Here is a 13369-nt window from a genome sequence, read left to right on the forward strand (position 1 = left end):
CTTCTAAAATACCCGATTTCAGTAAAGCTCAGTTCATAGAACTACGTCAGGAGCTTCAGCTTACAGATTGGGAGGAAAAATTAAACGAAAGACCTGTAGATCAGATGTGGGAAATATTTCAAAATACGCTCACTAAGATGATTCAAACTTACATTCCTTTTAAGGACAGACGTCCCCCAAATCAGGCTCGCCCAAAGTGGCTCGACAAAGAAACTGAAAAAAGTATTGCTAAAAAGAGACAGGCTTATAAGAAATATAAGTGCTCGGGTGCATCTAATGACTATGAAAGTTATGTATCAATACAGAGAGATTTAAAAAAGACAATAAGAAAAAGAAAACGACAATACGAAATGAACATCGCTGAGAAATCCAAAGAGAATCCCAAAGAATTCTATAGTTACATTAGAGATAAAAAGGTTGTTAGGAATCACATTAGTCCACTATTATCTGCTGACGGTCAACTTGAATATTCAAATGAAGGAATGTGTAATCTCTTAAACAATTATTTTAGCTCGGTATTCGTAAACGAAACACCTCAAAGTGAATTCCAAACTGAAACCTGTGAAAAGTCTGGGGTAAACTTACTCACTACGGTAAATATAACAAAAGAAACAATTAAAAGGTGTATAGACAAACTCAAAGTTAATAAAACACCAGGGCCTGACGGTTGGCATCCAAGAATCTTAAAGGAAATGAAAAATGAGATTGTTGTTCCATTAGAAATTATTTTCAAGAAATCCATCATATCCGGAGATGTCCCAAGAGAATGGAAGCTAGCTAACGTTACTCCCATATTCAAAAAAGGTGACAAAAAGAAACCAAATAACTATAGGCCTATTAGTTTGACTTCGATCGTAGGAAAAATAATGGAAACTATCATCAGAGATGCTATCGAATATCATTTAGAAAGTAACCGTTTGATAAATGATAGCCAACATGGTTTCAGACGGAAACGTTCTTGCATGACTAACTTACTCGAATTCTACAACACAGTTGTCTCGAATTATGACAAAAGAAACAATATAGATTTAATATATCTAGACTTTGCAAAAGCTTTTGATACCGTCCCACACGAAAGACTACTTACTAAATTAGCTTTGTATGGAATAAGTGGTAGCCTATTAGGTTGGACTAGTAATTGGTTGAAAGGTCGAAAACAGAGAGTTGTTTTAAATGGAAAAACTTCTGGATGGAAAAGTGTTGCAAGTGGAGTTCCTCAGGGTTCCGTTCTTGGGCCACTTCTATTCATAGTATATATAAATGATATAGACCATGGACTAAAATCTACTGTTTCCAAATTTGCTGATGATACAAAACTGTGCGGAGTGGCAAATGATCACTCAAACCAATTAGATATTCAAGAAGATTTAGATCAATTACAGCAATGGTCTGAAAAGTGGCTAATGAAATTTAACACAAGTAAATGCAAGGTAATGCACATAGGTAAAAATAACAGCAAACACGATTACAAGTTATTTGGAAATTCGTTAACAAAAGTGGATAGTGAAAAAGATCTCGGCGTAATTATCAGTAACGACCTCAAATCATCCAAGCAGTGTATTTCAGCCTCTGAGAAAGCAAATAAGATTCTGGGATTGATTGCGCGATCTTTTGATTTCAAAAGTCCATCACTCATTAACAAGCTATATAAATCGTTAGTTCGTCCACATTTGGAATATGCTGTTTCCGTATGGTCACCGAATCTCATTAAAGACATTGACAGACTGGAAAAAGTACAACGGCGAGCCACAAAACTGATTCCAAATATAAAAAATAAATCATACGAAAATCGACTTAAGCACATGAATCTGTTTTCCCTAAAAAAGCATAGACTCAGAGGTGACTTGATACAGGTCTTTAAGATTTTAAAGGGAATTGACAACATCAAAAGTGACCAAATTTTCACATTGAATGAGAATCAGACAAGAAACAATGGTCTCAAACTGTCCGGAAATAGATTCAATTTGGAAGTAGGTAGAAACAACTTTGCCAACCGTGTAGTTAATGAATGGAATAAACTTCCTGCACAGGTAGTGCAATGTAGTTCAGTTCGAAGCTTTAAGAATCATTTAGATAAATACCTAAGTAAGATGCTGTAATTATTATAATTTATGTTATATTATTTGTTTTTGTTTTGTTATAATTTGTCTGTCTGATTTTCATTTATTATTAGTTATATGTCAATTTATTATCATTTACTATTTACCTGTTTGTTTGTTATTCAACTATACCAATGCATTTATTTATGTATTTTAATTGTTATAGTTTTAATTTATTATTAATATGATTTTTTTTTTTTTTGCATCCGACCTAGATATGGATCAAAAGGTCTCCTGTCGGCATGCTTTGCCTTTGTAATTACAAAAGCGAGAAATGTCTGTTGAGGAAGGACGGGAGAGGATAGAAGATAGGGGTGAATGGAGAAGGGTTGTGTACGGATGCTGCTGCGATGCATGAGGGGGAGTGGGCAGGGGATGGGGGCATGTATATTTGATTACAATGATTCGTAATAGTTTACGTGTGAATAAATGTAGTTTGAGAGATGTAGTATCTTAGCATATCTCGGAAAACAACTCTGTTGTCATTGAAACTTAGAGGCCGGAACACGCCGTGTGTAGCTCGCGCTCTCGGTGAGCCGTGGGTTGTTTGCGTTTCTGATGCGTTGTAAAGATAAAGTAGACATATCTTATTTCTCTAACGCTTTCGACAACCGACTTCTTCAGAGAATATTTTGCCACCCGAACATTCTCTTTGAGAAATATGGTTGTGGAAAACGTCCAATAAACTGTTTTTGCTTCTTCCTAAGTTTGCTCACCACCAACTGTACTCATTTATTTCAGTTCACAAAAAGTAACTGTTGTATATTGAAAATATTTTGATCACCCAACAGTATAAAGATCATACGGCCAAGGCCAAACCCACACTAAATTAGTGCCATTGTAATTTGCTTCATTTATTGAGGACAACATCGTAATGAAACGCTGGAGTCACAGAGGAGGTAAATGAGGAATTGGAGATAAAACTGATCGATTGACAGTCATTATTCTATATGGAAATACTAAAAGGAATTGCACTAACCATGTTTTACTCAACTGTAACATATAAAGTAAAAAATGGGAATTGGGGTAGATTCATTAAAAAAATTGATAGAACACAAAATTACGAAGAGGGAAAATTACGAAATAAGTACGACCCATTGATCAAATTTGGGAATTACAAAGTCGTCAGGCATTTGATAGTAGCAGTTAAGCACATGCCCTCGATGCTACGCAAACAAATATAAAAGGAAATGAAAAATAAATGATAAAATTAGATAAATAAATAAAAAATAAATAAATAATAAAGATAAATAAATAAAATAAATAAATAATAAAAAATAAATATCCACATTTGAAAAAAACAAATATTCACATTCGCACAAAAACCCACTCATAAATATCTATGTTCGGACAAAAACCACCCATATATATGCATAATCGGACAAAAAACCACCTATATACATGCAGACTCGGACAAAAACCCACCTATAAAAATCATATTCGGACAAAAACCCACCCTTAAGTATTCACGTTTGGAGAAAAAACACCCAAGAATATTCGGATTCGGACGGAAACCAATCCACAAATATTCACATCAGGAAAAAAACATAAATATGCAGACTCAGACAGAAACCCACCCATAAATATTCACATTCGAAAAAAATACTCCCATATATATTCCTGGTTGGGCAAAAACCACAAAAAATATTCAGATTTGAACAGAAACCCACACAAATATTCACATTCGAACAGAAAACCACACATAGATATTCACATTCGGAAAAAAATCCACCTATAAATATTCACATCCGGACAAAACCTCCCCATAATTATTCAGATTTGGCCCAAACCCCGCCAATAGATATTCAGACTCGGACAGAAATCCACCCATAGATATTCACATTCGGACAAAAACCCCAAGCATAAATATTCACAATCGGACAAAAACCCCACCCATAAATATTCACATTCGGACAACCCCACCTATGAATATTCACATTCTGACAAAATCCCACCCATGAATATTCACATTTGGACAGAAATCCACCAAGAAATATTAACATTCCATAAAAAAATCCACCAAGAAATATTCACGTTCGGACAAGAACCGCCCATAAATTTTCACATTAGGACAAGAACCCACACAGAAATATTCGCATTGGGACAGAAATTCACATTCGGACAGAAATCCGCCCATATAATCATTAGGACAAATTTCCACCAGTAAAGATTTACATTCGAACAGAAACCAATCCATTAATATTCATATTTGGACAGAAATCCGCCCATTCGGACAAGAACCGCCCATAAATTTTCACATTAGGACAAGAACCCACACAGAAATATTCGCATTGGGACAGAAATTCACATTCGGACAGAAATCCGCCCATATAAGCATTAGGACAAATTTCCACCAGTAAATATTTACATTCGAACAGAAACCAATCCATTAATATTCATATTTGGACAGAAATCCGCCCATTAGGACAAGAACCCACACAGAAATATTCGCATTGGGACAGAAATTCACATTCGGACAGAAATCCGCCCATATAAGCATTAGGACAAATTTCCACCAGTAAAGATTTACATTCGGACAGAAACCAATCCATTAATATTCATATTTGGACAGAAATCCGCCCATTTGGAAAAAAATCAGCCCATGTTAACATTAGGACAAAATTCCACCCATAAAGATTCACGTTCGGACAAAAACACATCCATAAATACATTCGGACAAAAACACACCCCAAAACGAGACTGAACAGCATAAAATAAAAGCTTATCGGGGATATTAGTTTTTATATAGAGATTCTAAAATGCGATGGTCATCTATGTAGATTAGCTAAGTGGTAAATACGCACTGGGACTTTACACTGTAGCGAGTGGTCCTGTGCGATCAAGTGAGCACGGAGTTCTCGACCCGTTCTCCACGAATGACCACCATACTCGTCCACTCTAACATTGAAAGCTCTAAAAGTGTTTCCAATGTTACCTGTCCGGTAGATGCATTTTGTAAATAATGGACGAGCGCAGTTATTTATTTATTTATAGATGAAGAAATTTGGGAGTCGTTTACAACGATGAATTCAGAACTTATTTGCGGACAATTGAAACTTTGGATTGTGTTTTCAAAAGATGAGAATGTATCGTTTGATCATTTGAAGAAAGTTCTCTCACATATAATATTTAAAGAAGCTGGAGCACCAATCACTTGAGGTTGTGCATCAAGTTTTATTTCCTTCCGAAACGAAAAGTTAAATCAGTAAATAGGAAGATTAATGTAACTATATATTTTCCTATTGTATAAACAAACAAGGTATAAACAAATTACATGCATTGGACATCTAATGTATTTGATCACAGAAAAAGGCAGTGTCATCTTTCAAACAAATAAAAAAAACAGCCATGTTTCAAAGGACGGCTGTCCAAAACGTGCGTGAAAGGCATACAGAAGAACAGAATACCATGCATATTCCTTTATTAGAAAGAAAGAACACAAGCTATAACTATTCCTCTTTCAAGGATGACACAAGGAACTATACTTCGACACGTGGGCTTTCCGTGAAGTAAGTGTGTCGTAGGGCGTCGGTGGCACTTGGTCTCTTATTCGGGTCGTACATAAGGAGCTGACCCATGAGATCCCTGGCTGCAGACGAGGCAATGAGAACGATGGCCACGTTCAAATAGGGGTGGGGTGTGGAGAACGCATCCAAGGTTCCGACGAAGCCCTCAGCCTCATCTGTGAAGTGCATGGAGTTGGCCAAGTAGAAGATATTGTCCAGCTCCTCCGTCTGGGTGACGATTGAACTGTATGTTATCAAATGATGAAAAACAGCTCCCGCCGACCAGATGTCAGACTTCCATCCCGGTCGTGAGTAATGGAGGTAGCATTCCGGAGCCCGGAAATCCGACGGAGTCTTCACTAGCCCGGCAGGTTTGTGGTCTATCAACGAACTTGAGGTAAAGCCACACAATTGTAAAACGCCGTCAGATGTTATGAGCAAGTTCCGGGGACTTATGTCAAAGTGAACCAAACTGTTGTAGTGAATAAACTTAATGCCACTCAATATGTGAGACACCCACTCCTTGGCAAGTCTGCGGGGAAGGACACGGCCTCGTTGTTTAGTTTTTATAATATACTTCTCGAGATTACAATTGAACAACTTCATGATGAACCCAGCCTGCTTCGTCAGGGGGCACATCCGAATCGAAAGCAGAAGAACAATGTTCGGATGGTCACTGAGCAAGTCCAGGGCAAGAGCTTCCTGTGCGACGGCCAAGCAGTCCTCCTCACATTTGGGAGTTGAGACTTTATAGGCGTAAGACTTCTTATTGTCAAAACTGGACAAACAGTACACAGATGAGAACTTTCCTACGTGCAACAGCTTCACTATGTGATGTTCCCTAGCTGATCTCAAACAATTGGACTCCTCAAGGCACATAGGGTTGTCCTTGAGGAGCATACTTCTGGAAATGCCTTCTTTGCTGAGGGAGGGACAGACGTGAGCACGGTTTAGGTCAGCCATCCTCGCTTAAGTGAAGAGGTATAATGTGGACCGACAGATCTGCCTCCTCTATATATGAGTCGAAAACCAGGGTAATACCCCGAGGAGAGGTCACTTCCAAATAAGAAGGGGACAGTTTCTCATCGGACACTTGCTCACTTCGTATCCATTCGTCAGATTATTTCTTAATCAAAAAAGGGTTGCTGATAGTTTTTAAATTTTTTCATACGAGTAATAGGGTGGGTATTGGTATTTTTCACAAGACACTTGTTCAGTGTTCTGCTATGCATTTATCGGATAATTATTTATCATAATAAGGTGGGTGGTTATTTTTACATTTTCCAATTTTTAGAAAGGCAGCACAAGTAAAATAACAACTAGCAGAATATATATTTCAAGATATAATTGTAAACTTTTGTTGTAGTTTGTGGTTGGGGTCGCCCAATCACTTGGTGTAGATTACAAGTTCTGGTGCTGGAAAAAGTCATAGGTTTTTACTTAGTTGTTGTGACCAAATGTCTTGTGTCATTTTTTTTATTTTACTGAATACCGTATTGATCACATTGTATTGTAATATTCCTACACACTTCAGAGTATTTCTATGAGCCTTGTCATAACTGCCCGTCGCTATCACTGCTGCATTTACAACTATGTTCTTGTTTTCTACCTTATCTACCTTCTTCTTTTACCATGTTCTTTCATTCATTATGTCTTGGCATTGATAGGTCCTGTTCCACCAGAACTACTCAGACTTTTGATTTCGACCTACCCAAACACAGTTAGTCAATATTTACTGAACAGGTTTTAAATAGTGCCTGCAAATCTTGGAAAAATATATCTTTAATGAATCAGAGACCCCTTCTCCAAACTCAAAAGCAAACATGTAACACCGAGGAAGTATTCTACCTTCCCCACAAGACCCTAGACACCCTGGTAGACATCCCAGTCCGGACACCAATATGAATGTTTGAAATTATATCGTCCATACTCGTATATTGGGTAACACTAGTTTTGTTTCTTGAAATGTCTGTAGTGTTTCTAGGGTAGTTTTCTCCTCTTGATTTTAGAAATATAATTGAAAATTGCATAGCATTGATATTTCAAAAGATAATTGAGGTTTTATATACAAAACAAACTATGTATGTGTGTACATTTGATAACACTCTGGACAAGTATATATTTTAGTTAGTCCTTCTTCTGCCGTTTTCTTTGGATACAGCTCTTGCCACAAAGTCACAATCGTATTTGTTTATTCCATATCATATCTTGTGAAATTTAGATAAAAAGATATGTATAAATCCGTCTTTATTCTCGCGCATTCATCAGTGTGCTTAAAATCATCTAAGAAATACTTGATTTTTCGTACCATATTATGAATAAATATTCGACCGCTCGACGTGAAAGTAACGTGTCCGAAGGAGTGCGAGGAGAAATTCTCACAAGACGATTGCTCACAGGACAAATACTCACAAGACAATTCCTCACACCCTTCGTTGAAAAAGCAACAGATGCCCATGTAAGAAGCTGGTAGATAGAGGGGTAGGTGGCGAGAATTTAATTTTCATGAGTTGGCGAAGGAGTAACCGATAGGGACATGATTTCATTGCAGCATTATGCTGATGTAACAATATGTAAACTAAACCAGTGATGCACTGCTTCGAGATTCCTTGAGAAAGTAGTATTGCTTAAGGCGTTCGTAACAGTCTTTTTGATTGGAGAAAGGCTGTAGGAGAAAATTCAATTGGTTTACGGGAATAAAATCACTCCCCGGAGGCACTCATATGTAAAAATAAAGATCATTGGATTAAAGAAATCGTGACGTCAATGCGAACTGATCTAGTGATCAAACTGAGAATTCCAGTTGGGAGTCCCTTGGTGTAATTCAGATAGCTAAGTGTATTAGTATTCGGGAAGAAAGGATGGAAAATTTAGTCTTAGTTTAATTCCTTTCAACTGAAGAAAGTAATGGAACTTGACTAAGTAAGATGATCAGAAGCAAAGGGTCTTTCTACAGAAACATATTGTGAGTGGCTAACCTACATAAAGAAAGTAGAAGTGAGAAAGGAAATACAAAAATATAGAAGGGAATATTAATCAATGATAACAACAGAAGTAACAGTGATGGCAGCGGTGGGATTTGAACTCACGCCTTCGAAGAGACTGTTGTAACTCAGATTGCCAAGTGTATTAATATTCGGGAAGAAAAGAAGGAAAACTTAATCTCAGTTTCATTCCCCTCTACTGAGCGGTGAGGAAAAGAAAGTAGAAGTGAGAAACGAAATACAAAAATACAGAAGGAAATAATAAACAATATTAACAACGGAGGTAATAGTGGTGAGCAGCTTGGGACGGAAAGAGTGAAAAGTAAACGTTTCCGAAGAGTCGGGTGCATCAAAGTACAGGATTTAGTGCAAGATACGGCTACTAGTGTACGGGTACACCAATCTACAGTGCACGCAACCACAACCACGCAGTACACAACCACAAGCACGCGCATGCTGACTACGAGGGACTACATACAACAGTGAACGAGGGGAGGGGCTACTACTACGAGTGAACGAGGGACGACGAGGTAGTGAAGCAAGGAAGAAGAGCTTAATGTACGTGGAGGAAGCCTACAAGGAGGCAGTCTTAAGCAAACAATGGCTTTAGGGGAGATTTACCACATCGAAGGTTACAGTGAATATAAAATAATGGGATCTGTCTTCATCACCAATGTTTCTGGAGTTTGTTAAAGGAACAAACGTGACTGTTTTTAATGCCAGAGATCGTGCTTCGGCGACCGCGTGTAATGAAGACTACAGGGTAGCTTCCTCTAAAATAATCTTAAAGATGAAGCAATTCTCCCTAGGAGAGACAGCTTGGCAGTTGGTTAGTGTGTGCGTTTTGCTAACTAAAACATCAGTATGACTAGCAGCCTGCTGTGATCATTTGTTGGTATAGGACCATCATCCTGAGTCCGGTGGTGATGGTGATTAAAAAAACAAAAAACAAAAAAAAAAAAACATGATTCCGTAATATATCTCTATCTAATGGTAGGTTATCTTATGATTTGTTTGACGGGCATGTACATTTGTTAACAAAGATTTGTAATAGTTCACGTGTGCATAAACGTAGTTTGAGAGATGTAGTATTTTAGCATATCTATGAAAACAACTGTCGTTATTGAAACGTGAGGCCGTAACACGCATTGAGGAGCTTGTGGTCTCGGTGAGCCTTGGGGTGTTTGCGTTTGTGATGCGTTGTGAAGATATTCACATTCGGACAAAACCCCATCCATAAATATTCACATTCGGACAAAACTCCACCCATAAATATTCACATGCGGACAAAAACCCACCCATAAATAATCACATGCGGACAAAAACCCACCCATAAATATTCACATTCGGACAAAATCCCACCCATAAATATTCACATTCGGACAAAATCCCACCCATAAATATTCACATTCGGACAAAACCCCACCCATAAATATTCCCATTCGGACAAAAACCCACCCATAGATATTCCCATTCGGACAAAACCCCACCCATAGATATTCCCATTCGGACAAAACCCCACCCATAAATATTCCCATTCGGACAAAACCCCACCCATAAATATTCCCATTCGGACAAAACCCCACCCATAAATATTCACATTCGGACAAAAACCCGCCCATAAATATTCACATTCGGACACAGCCCCACCCATATTCACATTCGGGCAGAAAACCACCAACAAATATTACCATTCGGACAAAAATCCACCCATAAATATTCACGTCTGGACAAGAAACGCCCATAAATATTCCCATTCGGACAAGAACCCACCCAGAAATATTCGCATTGGGACAGAAATCCGCCCACATAAACACTCGGACAAAATTCCGAACAACATAATATAAAAGCTTATCGGGGACTCTAAAAAAGTATTTATTGAGTGGGGATCTAGTTTTTATATAAAGATTCTAAAATGCGATGGTCATCTATCTAGATTAGCTAAGAGGTGAATACTCACTAGGACTTTACACTGTAGTGAGTGGTCCCGTGCGATCAAGTGAGCGCGGAGTACTCGACCCGTGCTCGACGAATGGCCACTACACCCGTCCACTCTAACCTTGAAAGTGTTTCCAATGTAACCCGTCCGGCAGATGTATTTTGTAAATAATAGACGAGCGCAGTTTAACTGGAAGGGGGCCTTTGTAGTTGAAGAAATTTTGGAGTCGTTTACAAAGATGAATTCCGAATTTATATGCTGATAGAACTTTCACGCTGGTACCAAGACTGAAGAAGTCGGGCTTGAATGACTATATCGTTTAGCCTCATCTAGGTAAATTGGATAATATATAGTTTTTATTAGATGATCGAGATTACTTATCCCGAAACTTTGGATTGTGTTTTCAAATGAAAACTACGAAATGTAAAAGAAAATGTAATAGAAATCGTGAGCAGCTATTAGTTAAAGATATGAGAATGTATCGTTTGATCATTTGAAAAAAAAAGTTTAAAATTTTTAAAGAAGTTGGAGCACGAATCACTTGAGGTTGTGCTCTTGAACTAGGTAGTAATAGGAAAAACATTCAAGCTTTTTCTTTTCTATCGGGGTTCATGTCCGTACACGTGACAATGGAGTAAATCAGAAATATTTTTATGTTCCCCCGAAACGAAAAGTTTAGTCAGTAAATAGGAATATGTTTTTGTCACTCAAAATAAGATTACTGTCACTATGTAGTTTCCTTCTGTAAACAAGTTATAAAGAAACTATATACATTGGACATCTAATGTATTTGATCACAGAAAATGGTAGTGACATCTTTCAAACAAATAAACAAAACAACCATGTTCAAAAGGACGGTTGTCCAAAACGTGCGTGAAAGGCAAACATAACAACAGAATACCATGTATACTCCTTTATTAGAAAGAAAGAACTATTCCTCCTTCAAGGAAGACACGAGTAACTATACTTCGACACGTGGGCTTTCCGTGAAGTAAGTGTGTCGTAGGGCGTCGGTGGCACTTGGTCTCTTATTCGGGTCGTACATAAGGAGCTGACCCATGAGATCCTTGGCTGCAGACGAGGCAATGAGAATAATGGCCTCGTTCAAATAGGGGTGGGGTGTGGAGAATACATCTAAAGTTCCGACGAAGCCCTCAGCCTCATATGTGAAGTGCATGGAGTTAGCTAAGTAGAAGATATTGTCCAGCTCCTCCGTCTGGGTGACGATTGAACTGTATGTTATCAAATGATGAAAAACAGCTCCCGCTGACCAAATGTCAGACTTCCATCCCGGTCGTGAGTAATGGAGGTAGCATTCCGGAGCTCGGAAATCCGGCGGAGTCTTCACTAGTCCGGCAGGTTTGTGGTCTATCAACGAACTTGAGGTAAAACCACACAACTGTAAAACGCCGTCAGAGGTTATGAGCAAGTTCCGGGGACTTACGTCAAAGTGAACCAAACCGTTGTAGTGAATAAACTCAATGCCACTCAGTATGTGAGACACCCACTCCTTGGCAAGTCTGCGGGGAAGAACACGGCCTCGTTGTTTAGTTTTTAGAATATACTTCTCGAGATTGGAATCGAGCATCTCCATGACGAACCCAGCCTGCTTCGTCAGGGGGCACATCCGAAACGAAAGCATAGGAACAATGTTCGGATAATCCCTGAGCAAGTGCAGGGCATGGGCTTCCTGTGCGACGGCCAAGCAGTCCTCCTCACATTTGGGAGTTGACACTTTATAAGCGTAAGACTTCTTATTGTCAAAACTGGACAAACAGTACACAGATGAGAACTTTCCTACGTGCAACAGCTTCACTATGTGATGTTCTCTAGCTGATCTCAAACAATTGGACTCCTCAAGGCACATTGGATTGTCCTTGCAGAGCATACTTCTGGAAATGCCTTCTTTGCTGAGGGAGGGACAGACGTGAGCACGGTTTAGGTTATCCATCCTCGCTCAAGTGAAGAGGTATAATGTGGACCAATTTTTATTTTTTTTATTCGGTAGATGATATTTATCTACACACGGGCCTTTCTCCATTCGGAGGCCCGTAAGTGTTGAGCCGCTCTGTGTTCAGCTACTCCGGCGTTTTTGTAGTTATCTGGGCGGAGGGTATCCGACCAGGATGTGGGCGAGCCGTTCTATGTTTTCGGTGATGTTGTAAACTATGTCGGCTCCAGTTTTCCAAGCTTCGGGGGCCATGGGGTTGAATTGTCTACCTCTTCTCAGGGCGATGGTGTGAGCGCACTCTAGTAGATAGTCGTTCGATGATTTCCCAGCAGCACTTGTACCCCAACCTGAGCCTGTGGATGATCACGGAGAGTCGTCTGTCGGCGATCTTGGTGGCGGGATGAGGGCACAGTTTGGTGGCCCTCTCGTACCACATTGCGCTTGCTGATGCTGAGCTTATCGATCTTCTGTGGTTGGCTACCTTTGTTCGTTGTAGGTGGTCTTTGGCCCAGCTTTTGATTAATGTGGTTGATGGTTGGACTTTGATTTCTATGTGAGGATGGTAGCGTGTTGTCTTGGCCAGCTCATCTGCTCGTTCGTTTCCGTGTATCCCTATGTGGCTGGGTATCCAGTTGATGATGACTGGGCGATCTTGTTCGTTGTGTAGCTGCAGGAGGTAGAGTATTGTTGTGATAATGTGTATGTTGGTGGGTATGTCCTTCTTCTGGAGTACTTGTGTCACCGCAAGAGAGTCGGTGTGTATGACTACCGGCCCCTGTAGTTGGCTTGGGTACTCCAGAGTTTTTTGCATTGCCACCAGCTCAGTCTGTAGAGTCGAGCAGTGGCCTGATGTGCGCCAGGCGGCGGTGTATGTTGCGGAGTATACTCCT

At 39.3% G+C, this 13369-nt stretch overlaps 2 protein-coding genes across 2 annotated transcripts; both read right to left on the bottom strand.

Moving 5' to 3' along the window:
• Positions 1-5578: 5578 nt before the first annotated feature.
• Positions 5579-6568, bottom strand: LOC143039793 (cyclin-dependent kinase 2-like). Its single transcript, XM_076210038.1, has one exon. The coding sequence runs from the start codon at positions 6566-6568 to the stop codon at positions 5579-5581; it is 990 nt and encodes a 329-aa protein (XP_076066153.1).
• Positions 6569-11489: 4921 nt separating this feature from the next.
• LOC143039794 (cyclin-dependent kinase 4-like) lies at positions 11490-12915 on the bottom strand. Its single transcript, XM_076210039.1, has 2 exons — positions 12749-12915; positions 11490-12438 (listed from the first exon to the last, which is right to left on the bottom strand). The coding sequence occupies exons 1-2, from the start codon at positions 12913-12915 to the stop codon at positions 11490-11492; spliced, it is 1116 nt and encodes a 371-aa protein (XP_076066154.1).
• Positions 12916-13369: the final 454 nt, after the last annotated feature.

This window comes from Oratosquilla oratoria, chromosome 27 (genome assembly GCF_046742065.1).
Source record: "Oratosquilla oratoria isolate Oo_2021 chromosome 27, ASM4674206v1, whole genome shotgun sequence".
In the NCBI taxonomy this organism is placed as follows: Eukaryota; Metazoa; Arthropoda; class Malacostraca; order Stomatopoda; family Squillidae; genus Oratosquilla; species Oratosquilla oratoria.